Here is a 15955-nt window from a genome sequence, read left to right as displayed (position 1 = left end):
CGGTATAAGGTCATCCTGTCTGTTGACCGTCCTATCAAGCCTCGCAGACGCAGACGGGAAGAATGTTCTCTTCGGGTGCACCTGTGCCTTCAAATCCCTCGAAAAGGCCTCGGCAAGAACCCATATCTTGCCAGTTCTGCAGATCGAAAAAGCTGAAATGCAACAGGCAGCACCCATGTTCGAACTGTGCATCAAGAGGGCTTGCCTGCGACGGTAAATTCGTGTCACCTGGCCGCCGTCCACCCGCGTTGGTGGACGATCCGAATGACCAGTCTGTTCTTGCGCGGTTGAGACGACTCGAGGACATTGTCATTGGAAGAACACCCATCAAGGAGACGACAGGCACCGGCCCTGAAACATCATCGTCTGTGGCTCTTTCGAGAACGATTCCCTCTCCGAGCCTTGCCTGCCTTTCACCGGCTTCGGAATACGAACAAGCAGTTCAAAACTTAGAAGGGACTGGTGTTGGGCCCGTACCATGGGTATTACCACGAGGCCATGACATCCGCATGGTGTCCATACGCCAAATATCCCTCGAAGCCGCTAAAACGTTCCATTCCCAGTCAACCTCAAACTGTCTTTGTCTTCCCCCGAGGGCTGAAGCATCGCTTTTGCTGGACCACTATTTCCAACATATCGACGATCTCCAACATGTCATCCACGTGCCGACTGTCCGCAACATGATGCAAAATCTCTATGCCAACCTAGAGCAAGGTCTCCCTATCCTTCCCTCTGAACTTGCACTCTTGTTGAGCATCTTGGCAAGTTCTTCCAACCTTGCCATGTACTTCTTGGGAGACATCGAGCCGTCGTTTTCGGCCTCTGACGTGGCCCAAGCGTCCTCCCTCTGGATCAACACCACGCTGGAAGTAATAGAGTCTTCTCGTCGCACGACCCCAAGCCAGTTGGAGGATGTCCAGGCTGCCATCATCCTCGGCTTTCTTCTGTTCCATAGCGAAGGATTTTCAACCAGAGCCCGTCATTTGTTCGCCGGTGCCGTCATAATGGCACGCGATCTCTCGTTGCACAAGACCGATGCACCGGGCAGTGCTGGGAGCCAGCGGGCCGTATTGGAGACCGAAATAAAACGAAGGGTCTGGTGGCATGTTGTGGCAACCGATTGGTATGTACCTGCTTCTCGAGCGCGTTCCCTCCCTTAAACTGCTCACACGTGTCTCGAAGGTTTCTCGGTCTCAGTGGAGGTCCTCAAGAGGGGACATACTTCGTTCAGCCGCGACATATTCGCGTGAATAAGCCGATGAACGTCAACGACGAGGATCTGCGAGAGGGCACTGTTCCCATAGACAAACCCTTGTCGGAGCCGACCATCATGTCATACTATATCCAGAGGATCAAGCTCGCCGACATCTGCCGCAGCGTCGTCGACTTGATGCCGCTGTCCAGCCTAGAGCTGGGGACAGTCAACTATCAAGATGTCGTCAGACTTGACAGGAAATTCGAGTCGTTCCTTCAGGAGTTACCCTCATTCTTCAAAATCGACGAACACCATATTCGAGAAAGTGAACCGGTCATGCGTCGATACCCACGGATGCAAGTACAGCGTCTCACATTGGGAATGATCGGACATACCAGACGGTGTAAACTTCACCAGCCCTTTCTCATCCGCCGCGCCGTGCAGCGCCATTATGACTACTCTCGGCACATATCGCTGAAGTCGGCCCGTGCAGTCATTCGGATGAAGACACTCATTCGTCTGGATGAACCGGGCAGTTTTATGGCCGTAGTCGCGAAGAATACTGGTGTCGTCTACCACATCTTCATGGCGACCATTGTTCTGGTAATGGACCTGTGTTTCAACGAGGCTGCCGAAGGGGAAGACGACGCCGCCCGCAAGGCCGAAGTCGCGGAAGCATGCCGGATGCTGGAAGAGGCCAAATCTCAGTCGGGGATGGCGCACGAGTTTCTCGAATCCCTCCTTGACGTGCTCAGAAAGCACAAGGTTCACTTGCAGGCGTCTGACCTCCCTGCGCCTCGTGCTGCCAGTGAGCCGTCGGCCCAGCAGCTTGTTCAACCTCCTATACCTCTGGATCCTGGTGGACAACAAGCACCCCCACCCTATGATAGCACCTGGGGCTCTGAAGACATCAGTCAGCACTACCTGTCCGACTTCGACGAGATCTGGAAGGAGTACGTCGAGTTGGGTCCCAAGATGGGGATGCCAAGCTGGGACAGCCTCTTTTCCGACCTTGATTCGAGAATGTGAGTGCGTTCTCAAGCTGCTAGCACAGGATCTCTTCGATACTTCGCTTTTCCTAGACAAGAGCTCTCCACTCGAAGATAGTGTATTTTATTGGACATGTTATACACCTTTGTACTGTGTAGAAGAAGGGTTATTTCCTCACCCTCCTGGCATGCCTGACTAGATTCTCGATGACACCTTCAAATGCTTCCTTTTCCTTTACCAAACCATCCCTTCGTTTTAACCAGTACTCCAAGACTTCACTTGTCCTTGCTGTCAGCTCGTTTAATTCCTCCACGTGGCTCTGTAACTCTTCGTCAGTTAAGCCTTCAAGCTTTTCTTCGGTGGTGGCGCAGAGGCGTCGAACAGCTGCTAGGTCTAGCTCAGGCGGCGGAGGGGGTCCTTTTGGTTTCCTTGAGCGAGGTACTCTTTGGCCTTCTTTGGCGGCACCTGATTGTGAGCTGTCGATCGAGGCAGACGAGTCATTTGCCCCAGCTTGCGCCTTGAGACGTGCTAGAGATCCTGTTGCCTTATCCCCCTCCGACCTGCGTGACGAGGGTTCTAAATTGATGTCTGGTAAAACAAGCTTCTTCTGCTTGCTTGGCGGTAGAATTTCATCCAGGTCAACTGGTACCCCAAGACTGACCAGGAACAGTCGCCGGATTCGTGATTGCGTCCAATTGGGTGGTTGGAGAGGGGGTGGTGTGATCAGTTGCTTCCAGAGTGAACGTGACCGCTCCGAGGGGAAGATAGGTGAGGAATCCGAGATCGGTTGTTGTGGTGGAATTTGAGAGGAGTAGTCAGTCGTAGTGGCAGGGAACATGGCATCTAAGTGCATTTGTGCCGCAGCGAGAAAATCTGGTATTGATGAAAGCGCAACAGACTCAACCAGGGGCTGCAGTTGAAAGGTCTATCAGCACATTAGACGGCAGGAACGAATATGGGAAACTCACGAATGCAGTGGCTGGTATGGAACTTGATTGTGAAGTAGATACAAGAGGTGGCGACTCGATAGTTTCAGGTTCTTCAAAGCCATCGTCAAAGTCCCCAAAGTCATCCTCTGCCCCAGCTTGTGCGCCTTCTTCAAAATCATCGAAATCGTCTCCGAAGTCGTTGTCATTACGGTCGTTGCCATCATTGTCGTCATCGTCGTCGTCGTCGTCGTGTGAAGTGGACCTCCGTCTTGTGGCGTTCAAAGATCTGTTGAGGATGGGTGACCCTGAATCAGGTCAATGGTCCTCCTAAAAGGCTGGTTCATTCACTGGATTTACCTGCTCCGTGGCCCTTCTTCTCGGTGATATCTGGAGAGGCATCAAGCGTTCGCTTTTTATGGGCTTCTGTGCCTGGAACTTCGCCGTGGGCGGGAAAACTATCAACTCGGGTAACGATAGTTGCCGGCACTGGAACATTGGGAGAAGAGGAAGATCCTTCTCCTTCTCCTCCCTCCTCATCGGTGTAATGGTGTAACCTCCCAGGCTCGGGATTCTTCAAAATGACGTCGGGAACTGCATCCATCTGCCTCTGTATGTAGGCCGAAGTCTTTGGGACTTCGCCGTAACTGGGAGACTCTGGGTCTAGAAGCTCAACCACAGTCCGAGGTATGAGAGTACCACCAGGAGTGGTGGGTGGTTCCAGTAGTTGAGAAGAGCGTTTACTGAGGCGACCTTCTTGGACAATCTCGACCTCGTCAGGTACAGCATCAAGGACTCGTTTCTCGTATGCAGGCGTGCCGGGAACTTCGCCATATCGTGGCTCATCGTCGACCTTCTCAATGCGTGTCTTCGGAATCGGGGATGCAGGAGTTACTGGCCGAGAGGGTCTTTTCTGGCCTTCTGAGGCATCCGAGAAGTGTTCATCTTCGCCTTCTGACGATACTGTAGTCGATATTAGTGCTTGGAATGGCGTGAATCAGAAATCGGGAGGTTTTCATACACTCATGAGCGCCGGGATCCTCTAACTCGACACTCTTCCTAGGAGGCTCAAGGTGCAGACTGTCTCTCGACGATGATGGTCTAGACATCCTTGTGTCTGGACAAAGGGTCTGCCTATCTCTCGATTTCAACGTCAAATTCCACGGAACAGAAGGCTGGGTGAGAAGAAGGTAGAGGTGGAAAGGGTGGAATGGTCAGAATGAAGAGGCATGCAGTTGGTTCAAGGCGCAGGCCAGCATTGGCGTCGGTTTCCATTTTGGGCACCAACTCCGCGAACCACTGCGTCTACACCAAACTTTTTGCTCCGCGCCTAGGCGCGTCCTGTTCATACCTCGCCAACTGCACCCTTCTGCCGACACCAATCTTTGAGCATTCACAAAACAATTCATCTGCTCTCAGCTACGCCCAGTGCCTCCTCCACCGTTCCACGCTTGATCTCCTGCGATGCCCTGTCCCTAGATTCCTCAGAGCTCATACTTTGGAAATCCCTTTCCTCGTTTCGCGAAGATGGCTTTCAATTTTAACCCGCCTTCTACAAGCGGTGGAAGTGGGCAGTCGCCATTTGCAACTTCCAATACATCAGCATCATCGGGAGGAGGTCTCTTTGGAAGTGCACCAACATCGACAGCAAACACGGGGTCTTTCAGTTTTGGCGGGTTCAACTCACCAACTACCGCGCCTACAACATCTACTCAGCAGCAAGGGTTTTTGGCTACTGGTGGTGCAAAAGATAACAAGCCTGCTTCCTTCAACCCCTTCGGACAGCAGAGTGGCGGTTTGCTCAATTCTGCGCCCAAGAACCTCTTCGGGTCGAAGACGGACAGCAGTGATACCACCAAGCCAGCCTTTGGAGGATTTGGAGGGTTTGGCACGCCAGACAAGTCATCTACGCCAGCAACATCCGGCCCATCTTTGTTTGGCTCTACAACCCCTGCTACCAACAAGCCATTCGGTCTCGGTACGACTTCGACCACTCCAGCTGGACCTCCTCCGGCCAGCTCAGCCTTTGGCGCAAGTACAGGCGGTGCTGGTGCAGGCCCGGGCATTTTTGGCGCAAAGCCAACTGAAGATGCGTCCAAGCCTACATTTTCGCTTGGTAACCCTACCACGGCGGCCTCGTCGACTTCCACAAACCTCTTTGGTGGTCTATCTGGCGGGTTTTCTTTCCCAAAACCAGCTGCGTCCACGTCCAACGTAACCCCGTCATTGACTGCTGCTTCTGCTCCCGAACAGAAGGCCTTTTCGCTTGGGCAGCCTAACTCCAACGCAACGAATACTTCAGCACCGGCAACCTCGCAACTATCTGCTGCTCCCATTTCAGGCACCACACAGAGTCTTTTCGGGAAACCAGCAGCTACGGACGCTTCTGGGCCAGCCGCTAAGCCGAGTTTTCCATCATTCGGGCAGCCTTCTGCAACACAGGCTTCAGGCGCAGCCACGCCTGCTCCTACCTCAAAGCCTCTCTTCCCAGGGTTCAACCTTGGTGGAACTCCCAGCTCGGCTCCAGTAACCACTTCAGCCACCACGACTGCACCCGCAACTACCGCAAACCTGTTTTCTTTTGGGGCTCCAGCTACCGCGACGACATCTCAGCCTGCCAGCACTTCTGCCCCTGCGGCAAGCCCTTTCTTTGGCAAGCCGGCGACAGCGACGGCGACAACACAGCCTGCTACTACATCGGCCCCTGCACCTAGCGCTTTCTCGTTCCCCAAACCGGCAGCACCATCAACTTCACAACCAGCTGCCGCTACAACGACGTCTGCTCCGACAGCTGGGACCATCACTGCGCCGAACCCATTTCAAGGCACTATTGGCGGCCAGACATCAACAACGGGTCCAATCCCGCCGGCTCAGTCCCGTCTTCGTAATAAAACCATGGACGAGATCCTTACCCGCTGGGCAACTGACATGTCCCGTTATTCAAAAGAGTTCAAGGACTACGCAGAGACCATTGCGCGGTGGGATCAACTGATTGTTGACAACTCATCAAAGATCGATAAACTGTACGTGCGCGCTCGAACATGCGAAAGGCAGACTATGAGTGTGGACATGCAACTTGCCGCTATTGAGAACTCACAAGCGGAGTTGGAGTCTTGGTTAAGCAAATACGAGAGCGATGTGGATGAGATGCTTGCCAAAGATTCTTCTACTCCTAGTGAGATGGGCGGACCGGACCAAGAGAGGGAGAGGACGTACAAACTTGCGGAGAAGTTGGGCGAGAGACTAGAGGAGATGGAGAGAGATCTGGCAAGTATGGTCGATGAAGTCAATGCGGCAAATGCGAGCCTGAGCAGGGGCGGAAAGGGGGATGAACCAGTAAGCAGAACTGACCTCCAATATCGATTTTGTGGAGTGTTAGAGCTAACAAGCCTGTGGCAGATCACACAGATCGTCAAGATCCTCAATTCGCACCTGATACAGCTCCAAGCTATCGATCAAGGAACTCAGGTTTTACAAGAGAAAGTTGCAGGGGCACAAAAGGCGGCAGGCCAACTAGGTTATCTGACTGGCTACAAGTCATCTTTGACAACCGATGGAAGCAACACTGGTGCAGCCGTCCAGGATTTCTATCGGAGTTATATGGGGAGGAGATTATGAGATGGAAATGGATTTAATCAGTGTCTCTGCCAGCAAATCAGGTGGCATTCTCCAATGAAGGGTGCTTTTGGTACTTTGAGATTCTAGGGTAGGGGTGACGGACACCTCGGCCAAAAAATTGGGAAGTTTTGTAAGACCTGACCGATCAGATATTCACGAGTTCGAACTGGGGAAATTGGACTCTCGTTCAATGTGGGAGTGAAGACATATGATATTGCCAGAAAGGCAGCCGAACTTCTGTACAGCCGTAGATTCATGCTTCTCCTTTGAGCTACCGAATAGTAATTCCATTGCTCTGTATTTTGGCGCCATCCTCCAGACTTTCTTGCCAGCATCGTCGTCGCCCTCTGTTCATGGGTGCTGAGCGCCCAGTGTCAATTTAGAGGTCGAAGATGCCGAATACATTTAGTTGCCCTTCGTATGTTGAGGATCTTCACCACCAGCGTCCCGCTCCAGCTCTTGAATATGCTCATCCAGTTCATCGAGATGCTTCCGTTGTTGAGCGAGTTTCTCCTTCAATTTTCTCAAGCTGTTATTTCAAATGTAGCCATAGGTTAGTCACTATATCTCTTCCCCTCATTGGTATTGATGTTGGGTGTCAGCACGTACCTCTCCATCTCTTTTTCTCTGATGAACTTAGTTTCGCTGGCTTGCTCGCGTCTGGTGAAGGCATCACTGTTTTACATTAAACAAGGTGTTAGCAGGGGCGTTGATGGTTCGTGTTTGCACGTCTGCCCCCCCAAAGGGACCGAGGAACTCAGAGCTCAGAGATCAAGCAGAAAAACAATAACAATAACTTACCCAGCAGCAGATCCACCAGATCTGAGTCCACCAGTATCTCCTTCGGAAGCTCGCATGGCAGTGATGGAGAACGACCGACGGATTGAGGGAGCCGCAGAAGCTCTTGCGAGCTTTACGGCTTGTGTTCGTAGCATTTTCACGGATGGCAAGGGTGGATTGAGGATCAGATTGATTGAGGGAGTACGGTTGCTAGATGTAGGAAGTAGCAGTTGATGTTGAAGCCGAGCGGGCTTGATTTGAGGAGCTTGACTCTGCTTGGTAGATGACGGGCTAGCAGCTGTGGAGCAAAATGACAAAATGACGACGATAGCACGGAGAAGCCGACCAGAGTAGTACCTCACCGTATGGTTGAGCACTGAACCCTACGGAGGAGCGAAGTTTCCAGCTGATGGCAGCAATAAGCACGTGATGTATTTTTCATCAGTGTCCGAAGAATACCGTAAAAGCGGCAAAGGGCGCTTATTAGCAGTTCAAGGGCATGCGACAGGGGGAAGCCACCTCGAGAGACAAAGTTCAAGGACTTTGATGCGCGGATTTGTGTCAGGCAATCAAATCTCCATCCGAACTGTCAATGCGTGTCGATGAAACAAGTGAGGCTGGGAAGGAAATTTGAATGCAGGAGAATCAAGCAGCGGCATGTTATGTCAGTGGCAGCAGCACCAGACAGTGGCCCAGATGACTGATGGGCCTTGGTGTGGCCCCTGCACCTTAATCGGGGCCAAGCCTCTCTGGCTTGTGATTCTCTCCTGGGTTCCCTCCCCCTTCGCTCCTGACGCCCTGTTTGGGGCCTGCCCATTCTCCAGTCGCCAGCCCAGTTTCCACCAAGTAGTGCCTCCCACCCTGTTCCTCCCACTCCCTGCGGCTACCTTTTTCACTAACTGTAGGCGACACCTGCAGGCTTGCGCACACTCTCCTTCGTCTCTTTCTTTCTTCCATACAACAACACCTTTTTGCAATCACCACCACCCTCTCTCTCTGCCTCTCGGATCACCTGCAATCTTGCTCGATCTCTCAAATCGTGACCTGTGCGAATTCCATCGACCTCACTATTTTCTTCCAAGGGTAAGCTGCCACCCCCAGCATCGTCACCTCCTTCTCCAGCGGTCTACACACGTACCCCACGTCTTCTAGCACTTGCACGGGACTACCTTCAACTGCGCCTCTGGTCGCTCGAGCTTCAGCTGGATGTAGGGGCGTGCCCTGGCTTCGCGCGAGTGTCTTGATGCATGTCCCTCACCCTTTGACCGCGTTGTCCGCATGCGATCCCAACAGAATGGCCTCATTGACGTCAATTTCCGCTCCTGAACTGTCCATCCACCATCTCAGTTTTGCACAGCTTCGATGGCGGCGGAAACAGAAGGAATTTGTCTTTTGTCCATTATCTCTAATCGCAACATCAAAAACCACCCCTTGTTCCTCTCCTTACCACCGTCCGGGCCTATTAATTAATGTTTACGCATTTGTTTGCGTTGGATGACTTCGCTAATCAACCACCATCCGCAGGTCTCCTTTCCTTTTTGAATCACTTCGTTGTGTCGAACATCAAAAATGGGTGTAGAGGAGTCAGTCTACTTAGCAAAGCTTGCGGAGCAAGCGGAGCGATATGAGGGTAATGTTATCCTTCCCCACTCTAGTCTGTCCTCAGCTAATGCCTGGAGCAGAGATGGTTGAGAACATGAAGGTCGTTGCCTCTGCAGACCAAGAGCTCTCCGTCGAGGAGCGAAATCTCCTATCCGTTGCCTACAAGAACGTCATTGGTGCTCGGCGTGCTTCTTGGAGAATCGTGACCTCCATCGAACAAAAGGAGGAATCGAAAGGCAACGAAGCCCAGGTCAAACTGATCAAGGAATACCGCCAAAACATCGAGAAGGAACTCTCCAAGATCTGTGAAGATATCCTTGATGTCCTCGACAAGCACCTGATTCCATCTGCTCAAACCGGTGAATCCAAGGTATTCTATCACAAGATGTAAGCCGACGTTTCCCTATTGGCTGTAGCAAGTCTGACCTGTTGAATAGGAAGGGCGACTACCACCGCTACCTTGCTGAATTCGCTACTGCCGAAAAGCGAAAGGAATCTGCGGACAAGTCTCTCGAGGCCTACAAGGCTGCTACCGAAGTCGCCCAGACTGACCTTGCGCCCACTCACCCCATCCGACTGGGTCTTGCCCTGAACTTCTCTGTCTTCTACTACGAGATCTTGAACTCCCCCGACCAAGCCTGCCACCTCGCCAAGCAGGCATTCGACGATGCTATCGCTGAACTCGACACCCTGAGCGAAGAGAGCTACAAGGATTCCACGTTGATCATGCAACTGTTGAGAGACAACTTGGTGAGTCACTAGTACACCCGAAACCGTACCTTTCTCCCGCTAACACGGTTTTAGACTCTCTGGACCTCTTCCGAGGCCGAGCCTCAGGAGGCACCAGCTGCTCAGTCAAGCGAAGCCCCCAAGGAGTCCGAGGCGGCACCTGCAGCGGAGGCCAGCGCAGAGAAGGCTGAATAGATGGAACATGGCATTACTGGCCATGATGTCCGTTGGCAAAGATATCCCGCGAGCAGACAACAAGGAAGGGCTGGGCGGCAGCATCACTTGCTACAATCTTTCCCACTTATCATCCTCCCACTGATATCACCATCCCTTTATCACCGACGGCCTTTTTGCAGATGGACTATGGCAGACAAGAGAATCTGCGGCGGCTGTGCGACTACCAACAATCCTGCGATGGAAGAGTAGGTGCTTTAGGTACTTTTTTTAGACCCAAGGACACAGGAGAAGAATAACAATATGTGATCGGATCATTGTTTCTCCATATGCGTAACATTGTGGGTTTCGTTCTCACTGGTTCGATATTGTCTGCTTGTTCTAGTTGTCTAGCTGCAGTATCTGATTTTGGTACGAGGCGATGGTCTTGGGCAGGATCGTCACTGGCATTGTCGCGGTTCACGCCGATTAACTGTAAAAGAATCCGTAGCTGAGCAAAATTCTGTGCGATCGATGATATTAGATCGGCTGATATAGATAGTGACAAAGTGTCGAGCCAGAGCCTTCGAAAGTGAATGCAGCCCAAAAAAACTATGGAAATCCAGAACCCCCCAACTGAGAAATACGCTCTCTGCAGCAACTTGCATTGAATCGATGGTTCACGGTGTTTGTGACTTGTGACTCGTGCTGTTTTCCCCTTTTCTTTTTACTCTTCCACGTGTCCACTCCGTCTTCGTCTCGGAAGCATCACCATCACCACCACCACCACCATCATCACTCAACCCCCAAGGTCTTCCTTCCTCAGCTGCACTCAGTCCCGCGACGTACATCGCCTTTTCGGCGACTTTGTGCTTGCGCCCTGCAACCTATGCAACCTATGCGAGCTACTTCCTTATGTATTCCCGCCTCAGGCTGTGTGCTCGCCCTTGAATAAGCGGTTATACCCCCAGCAGGTCATGCAGAGGTCCTCGTCGGTGCATTGGCCGGCGCGGACGAGCTGTTCGCGACTCTGGAGCATGTTGTATCCGAACGATGGGGTGGACGGGGTGTCGTAAGGATGGGGCAAATAGGTCTGAATCCCAGCGAAAGCGGAGGATGAGGATGAGTGTATACGAGGCGACGAACAAGACGAAAGCAAGGCGCGAGCGCCTGGGAGAATAGGATTCGGCGTGGTGGTATCATCGCGCTGGCGGCTGGAGGGGACGCCATAGCCATAGCCATAGCCATATCCAGACGACGTGGCTGGGTCGGTAGTCCTGGGTTCTTCGACCCTTTCGGTCGTGGTCGTGGCACAGGCCGTGGCTTTCAACGGACCGATGTCGCCGTCGTCACCGGTGTCGCTGTCGCTGCCACCGCTGCTGCGTGAGGATGAACCAGGACTCCCGTGGGATCGGCAGGAAACGCTTGCGGTTCCTGTGCTGCTGCCGGGTGTCATGCTCGGCGTAAAAGTCCTGGCTAGCGGCGATGAGGTTGTCTCGAGGACTTCCTCGGCGAGGGGACCCTGGGGCAGGACAGGTAAGACAGGGCGAGTATCATGAGTACCTCGGAGCTGGCCATCCTTGGATACTGCTGCGCCCTCTTTCTTCTTTTCTTTCTTCCCCTTCACCTTGCTACAACCCCCAGCCTCGTCGCCCGCGAGGTCTTGTCCTCTGCTGTTTCCAGGCTCCTCACCTCCTGAGCTGTGGTTATGACCGTTGCCCTTGTCACTACCATCGACCACAAGCACATCGCCCACGGCATTGACCCACTGCCCATTGCATCGCTTGAAGTACAGCGCCTTGGCTAAGGAGCTGGTGGCGAGACATTCCTCCAAGCGCTCCTTCTCGGCGGAGAGGATGGCGCGGGCCTCATCGTAAGCAGCGGCATTGATCATGCGTCGCACAAGAGCCGCCGGAGTAGTAGACTGGCCGTCGGTGAAGTCGCTGGGCGGCAAACTGGAAGTAGATTGGTACCTGCCCAGATCTAGAACAGTATCCTCGCCCAACAGAGCATGCATGTCCGCGTCCGGGTCGGTGTCGAGCTCGGGCCCTAGGTTGCGACCGATGCCGCTGTCCAGCAGAGCGGCGATGTTTCTCAGCCTCTCTCGCGCGTGCTGGTCCGTCTCGACCACCGCCGTCCTCGGCTTGAACACCAGGTCCGGTTCGTCCGAGTAGATACACCCGCCGCCGTGGGCATATGTGATTTTGGGCTGCGGCAGACCCAACTCACGTACCCTGCTCGAAGCACTTTCGCCCGGAATGTGATGCTTCCTGCCAGCCTCTGTGGTATGCCCTTTCTTTGTGGGAGTTCGGGTGACTGTAGTGTTCTCGGTCACCGTGGTTACCTTGACCTCCTTGCGCAGGTCTTCTCTTGACTTGACTGTGATTGTGCTCGTGACTGTGGGGAACGTCGGCACAGGCGAGTACAACGGGTGGACCAGTGTACGGAGCTCTTTCAGAATGGCTTCATCTAATGCGGTGGATTCGGTTCTGGACTCGCAACCACAAAGATTAGCTCCTCTCTCTGACTCTTACTTGACTCTTGTATGCATTGCAAGGACAGGGAGGGACAGAGCATGGGTATCAAGTTTCACAAGAGTGCGAGACGTCAGCTAGAAGTGGTGTCTATGGCTTCAAAGCCAAGGGTTTGAACAGTCGATTTTGCAAGGCGTCTCAATGGGCTTCACAGAGATTCATGCCGATCTTCACCATAACCCACGTTCACCATGGGATGACGGCCACAGGCTCATCAGTAGCAGGATTGAGTACGTAAATGCCACACTCTGAGTCCCGTCAAGACGATCCTGGTGTCAGTCTCCCCGTCATAAGTGACCAACTCAAACATTGCCGATAAACAAGCACAAAGACAGAATGATAAGCGCGTGGACGAGGGGGAATCTCCGCCATCACGCACCTCCACTCCGAAGACACTTTGAACTTACATGTCTTTGTGCTTCTGACAAATCTCAAAGGTGACTTTGGTCTCGCCATCGCAGGTTCTGAGCTCGTGAGCACGGACACAAGCTGGACAGGCCTCATAGATATCATGACCCCATTGGAAGGAGAGTGGGCGAGGAAGTGCAGTTTCGAAAACAATCAAGAACACCATCTTGCTCAGTCTCAGCTCAATTTCAGTGGTGAAGGATATACAAGGAAGGGAAGGGAAGAAGTATGTGTGGACGAGGTATCTAGAAGGACATGATTCGATCAGGTCTATTCACAGACCATCAATGTAGATTCAACAGGGTGTCACCATGCTGACAAGTGGTGTGAATTTATACCTCAAACATTTCTCACTGAAGTATCTCTGTATCACTGCGCTTGCTGTTCGATAGGTTGATGGACACGATCATTGAGCCCGTCGACGACCTTGAGGGTGTTGACAAAGTGTGGACGAGACCAAATGCTTCGTTCATTCTTGTAAAACTCTTGTTGTCCTGAACTCAATTCGTGCTCCCCCAATCGTCCTGTCCATCTGTGGCTCTTGGTGATATGGCACTTCCAAATGATCCTATTCATATTGTTTCCCACACCACCGAGGGACTGTGGCCGATTTGGCCTCCTTAAGACAATTGGAAGTGATCGCTTTATTGATAGCCATTGCAGGAAATCGAGTTCCACCAGGCTTCAGACATGAAAACAGTCGGCTCTGTTGACAGCGAATATATTCCGACGTGATGTATATACACGTGCCTCAGGAAGTTCAGATGAGTTCGTGCGCTGAGTGCGACTAGTCTGTCTGTGCATGAGAATCTCCGCCGAATACCAGAATTGACGATGCCGGGAGGTATTCACGTCCACGCCATCTACGTGTCCATCCATAGTAGGGAATTGTCCACTTGAATATTCCTCGACGAATTGTCATTGTGGACGACCAAGTCGTGTAGAACCGGGAAGAGGAGGTTATATTCGATATGCCTCTTCCAATTTGATGAAAAAACTTTGGTTCTCTTCGGCCAGCGATCCTGCTATATGGCACTAGCTCTTGTGGTTGAAGCATACAGACTTGCCAAAGAGATCACTCGTTCTCTGTGACTCCGGGAACAGAGAGGTTGCCGAGTACAAAGCAGCGCAATGTCGTTCATCGGAATGGATTTTCAGACTTTGATTCCGAGACAACTGGTCTTTCTGCTGAAGGTGTCCTGACAATATGTTGTAAACGATGGCAAAGGCCAACACCAAAAAGGCACAAAACCACCAAGTCAACAACATGGACGGCCCACCAGAGCTTGATGTTCAGACCGCACGTTTGAATGTGGTACCTCCATTCACCTACATCGTCTTCGAACCAAGCACTGAGAAGTCCTGCATTGCCCCCGTAATCCCCCATCATGCTGCGGAGGGTGATTTCTCGAATTCCTGTATGTGCATTGCGGTGATTTGCGTCCCGCCATTTGCAGCTGTCCCACGAGGTTTGCTGATTTTCTCCAGTGCCATCTGCTGATGTGGTCATGGTCGATCCAGAGGGGATGAAATGCCAGACATCACAGCCCTCGTGGTCGTGGCCAGTCAGAATGAGACCCTTGCGACCTTTGCCTTGAGCTGGCACTCCGATATCGCCGCTCATGCCGAACAACGCCTGCAAAGTACCTCTGTGACTCGTCTGTTCGCTCAAGTGATTCTGTTCTCTCACTCCATGGGGTTTATAGACTCCGCCGCCATCGTCATCACCCCAATAGTCAAAAAAGGGGGGATCGACGCAGACTCCTTCTTTCTTGTGAAGTGGTAGGTGTGTGAGCAGAAGTGTGAAAGACGAGCTATCTTCAACAGGGCGCAGACGATGAGAGATCAGGTCGTTCAGATACCCAAAAGTTTCGGCCTGAACTTCCTCTGATAGCGCAGGGGAGTCTAGCACGAGGCTGTTCAAGACAATCAGGTGCAACGATGGCCGGGTCTCGGTCTCGATCGAAGTATTCGGGCTGCTTTGATGGGGATATCGGAACCTGACGTCCCAATTGGCCCTCCCAAAGACCTTTTCAAACCGATCCATCCTCTGTCGAGAAATATCCCCGGCATATCCAATGTCGTGATTGCCAGCGATATTGATGATTCGGTACTTCCAATTGGCATCATCCATCTCGAAAATGGCTCCTTGCTCTTGGTTGTACAGGCTCGTGACGTCTTCTTCCACCTTACGACCACCAGCAAAGACTCTATTCCAGAACCTCCACCCTCTCCACGCGAATTCTTCCTCCGTGACCCATTGGCTACCGATGAGGTCTCCAAGCACGGCAACGTGGGTAGGCTTTGTCCACCAATGAAGTGTTCTATATATGTGCCCCAAATAGTAGTCGTTTCCAAAGAGATCAAGTCGTTTTCGGAGGGTTTGCAGTGCTTCAGGCAGGTTCTTGAAAACGACTTCCTGCACAATCTCATACGCAGAGGACGGCCAATATTGTGGTTCTTCAGTTGATAGTTGCGCCCAATGCTGCCTTAGCCTAGCTAACAACCCATCCTCGGGCCTGGGAAGGGAGCTGTCCCCTTCAAGCTGCGGATCAGCGAGAGCCAACAGTCGGAAGGGGATATGTGGATGGTCGGAGTGCGCGTCGAGGTCGGGCCAAGGTGACCAATGTTGGTTGAGGGTCTCAGTGAGCGCGGTGACAGAGGAGAGATCTCTCGACGGAAAAGCACAACCATGGAAAATCGGATAGAGGTAGAGATAGGTGGTCAAGCAGATGGCAATTGGGGTCAGAAGGCGCAGCAACTTGTCTGCAAGTCCATATATGTACATCGAAGCCAAATGGAAACAAGACCTGAAGAGCAGAACCAAAACAAAAATACAGAACAGAGCAATCCTAAGAAGCTTGAGTTCGTAGTCGCGCGTGAAACAAAGAGAGAAAGAGAGTCTCTCTCCCCTCAAGCGCGACTTGAGGAGTTGGAAACGCGGTTGTAAAGCGCAGCGCAGCGCAACGCAACGCGGCTCCCGCAATGTACGACACCTGGTTGGTCAGCCTTGCACATAT

General features: G+C 52.4%; 7 protein-coding genes across 7 annotated transcripts; 3 read left to right on the top strand and 4 right to left on the bottom strand.

The window, feature by feature from the left end:
* Positions 1-62: 62 nt before the first annotated feature.
* On the top strand, positions 63-2224 carry Z517_11507 (uncharacterized protein; the record flags this gene model as incomplete). Its single annotated transcript, XM_013423091.1, has 2 exons — positions 63-1123; positions 1183-2224. The coding sequence occupies 2 exons, from the start codon at positions 63-65 to the stop codon at positions 2222-2224; spliced, it is 2103 nt and encodes a 700-aa protein (XP_013278545.1).
* Positions 2225-2351: 127 nt separating this feature from the next.
* On the bottom strand, positions 2352-4220 carry Z517_11506 (uncharacterized protein; the record flags this gene model as incomplete). The annotated part of the gene is made up of 4 exons (XM_013423090.1): positions 2352-3095; positions 3154-3419; positions 3472-4074; positions 4133-4220. The coding sequence occupies 4 exons, from the start codon at positions 4218-4220 to the stop codon at positions 2352-2354; spliced, it is 1701 nt and encodes a 566-aa protein (XP_013278544.1).
* A 418-nt stretch (positions 4221-4638) lies between these two features.
* On the top strand, positions 4639-6729 carry Z517_11505 (uncharacterized protein; the record flags this gene model as incomplete). Its single annotated transcript, XM_013423089.1, has 2 exons — positions 4639-6447; positions 6511-6729. The coding sequence occupies 2 exons, from the start codon at positions 4639-4641 to the stop codon at positions 6727-6729; spliced, it is 2028 nt and encodes a 675-aa protein (XP_013278543.1).
* A 405-nt stretch (positions 6730-7134) lies between these two features.
* Positions 7135-7664, bottom strand: Z517_11504 (uncharacterized protein; the record flags this gene model as incomplete). The annotated part of the gene is made up of 3 exons (XM_013423088.1): positions 7135-7258; positions 7339-7404; positions 7531-7664. The coding sequence occupies 3 exons, from the start codon at positions 7662-7664 to the stop codon at positions 7135-7137; spliced, it is 324 nt and encodes a 107-aa protein (XP_013278542.1).
* Positions 7665-9078: 1414 nt separating this feature from the next.
* Positions 9079-10035, top strand: Z517_11503 (uncharacterized protein; the record flags this gene model as incomplete). The annotated part of the gene is made up of 4 exons (XM_013423087.1): positions 9079-9139; positions 9189-9498; positions 9549-9861; positions 9916-10035. 4 exons carry the CDS (start codon positions 9079-9081, stop codon positions 10033-10035), a joined length of 804 nt encoding a protein of 267 aa, XP_013278541.1.
* An 886-nt stretch (positions 10036-10921) lies between these two features.
* On the bottom strand, positions 10922-13101 carry Z517_11502 (uncharacterized protein; the record flags this gene model as incomplete). Its single annotated transcript, XM_013423086.1, has 2 exons — positions 10922-12482; positions 12935-13101. 2 exons carry the CDS (start codon positions 13099-13101, stop codon positions 10922-10924), a joined length of 1728 nt encoding a protein of 575 aa, XP_013278540.1.
* An 869-nt stretch (positions 13102-13970) lies between these two features.
* Z517_11501 (uncharacterized protein) lies at positions 13971-15723 on the bottom strand (the record flags this gene model as incomplete). Its single annotated transcript, XM_013423085.1, has 2 exons — positions 13971-14134; positions 14265-15723. The coding sequence occupies 2 exons, from the start codon at positions 15721-15723 to the stop codon at positions 13971-13973; spliced, it is 1623 nt and encodes a 540-aa protein (XP_013278539.1).
* Positions 15724-15955: the final 232 nt, after the last annotated feature.

The sequence above is a fragment of the Fonsecaea pedrosoi genome, assembly GCF_000835455.1.
Source record: "Fonsecaea pedrosoi CBS 271.37 unplaced genomic scaffold supercont1.8, whole genome shotgun sequence".
In the NCBI taxonomy this organism is placed as follows: domain Eukaryota; kingdom Fungi; phylum Ascomycota; class Eurotiomycetes; order Chaetothyriales; family Herpotrichiellaceae; genus Fonsecaea; species Fonsecaea pedrosoi.
Note: the sequence above shows the minus strand (reverse complement) of the source record. Positions and strands in the feature narration are given on the sequence as shown.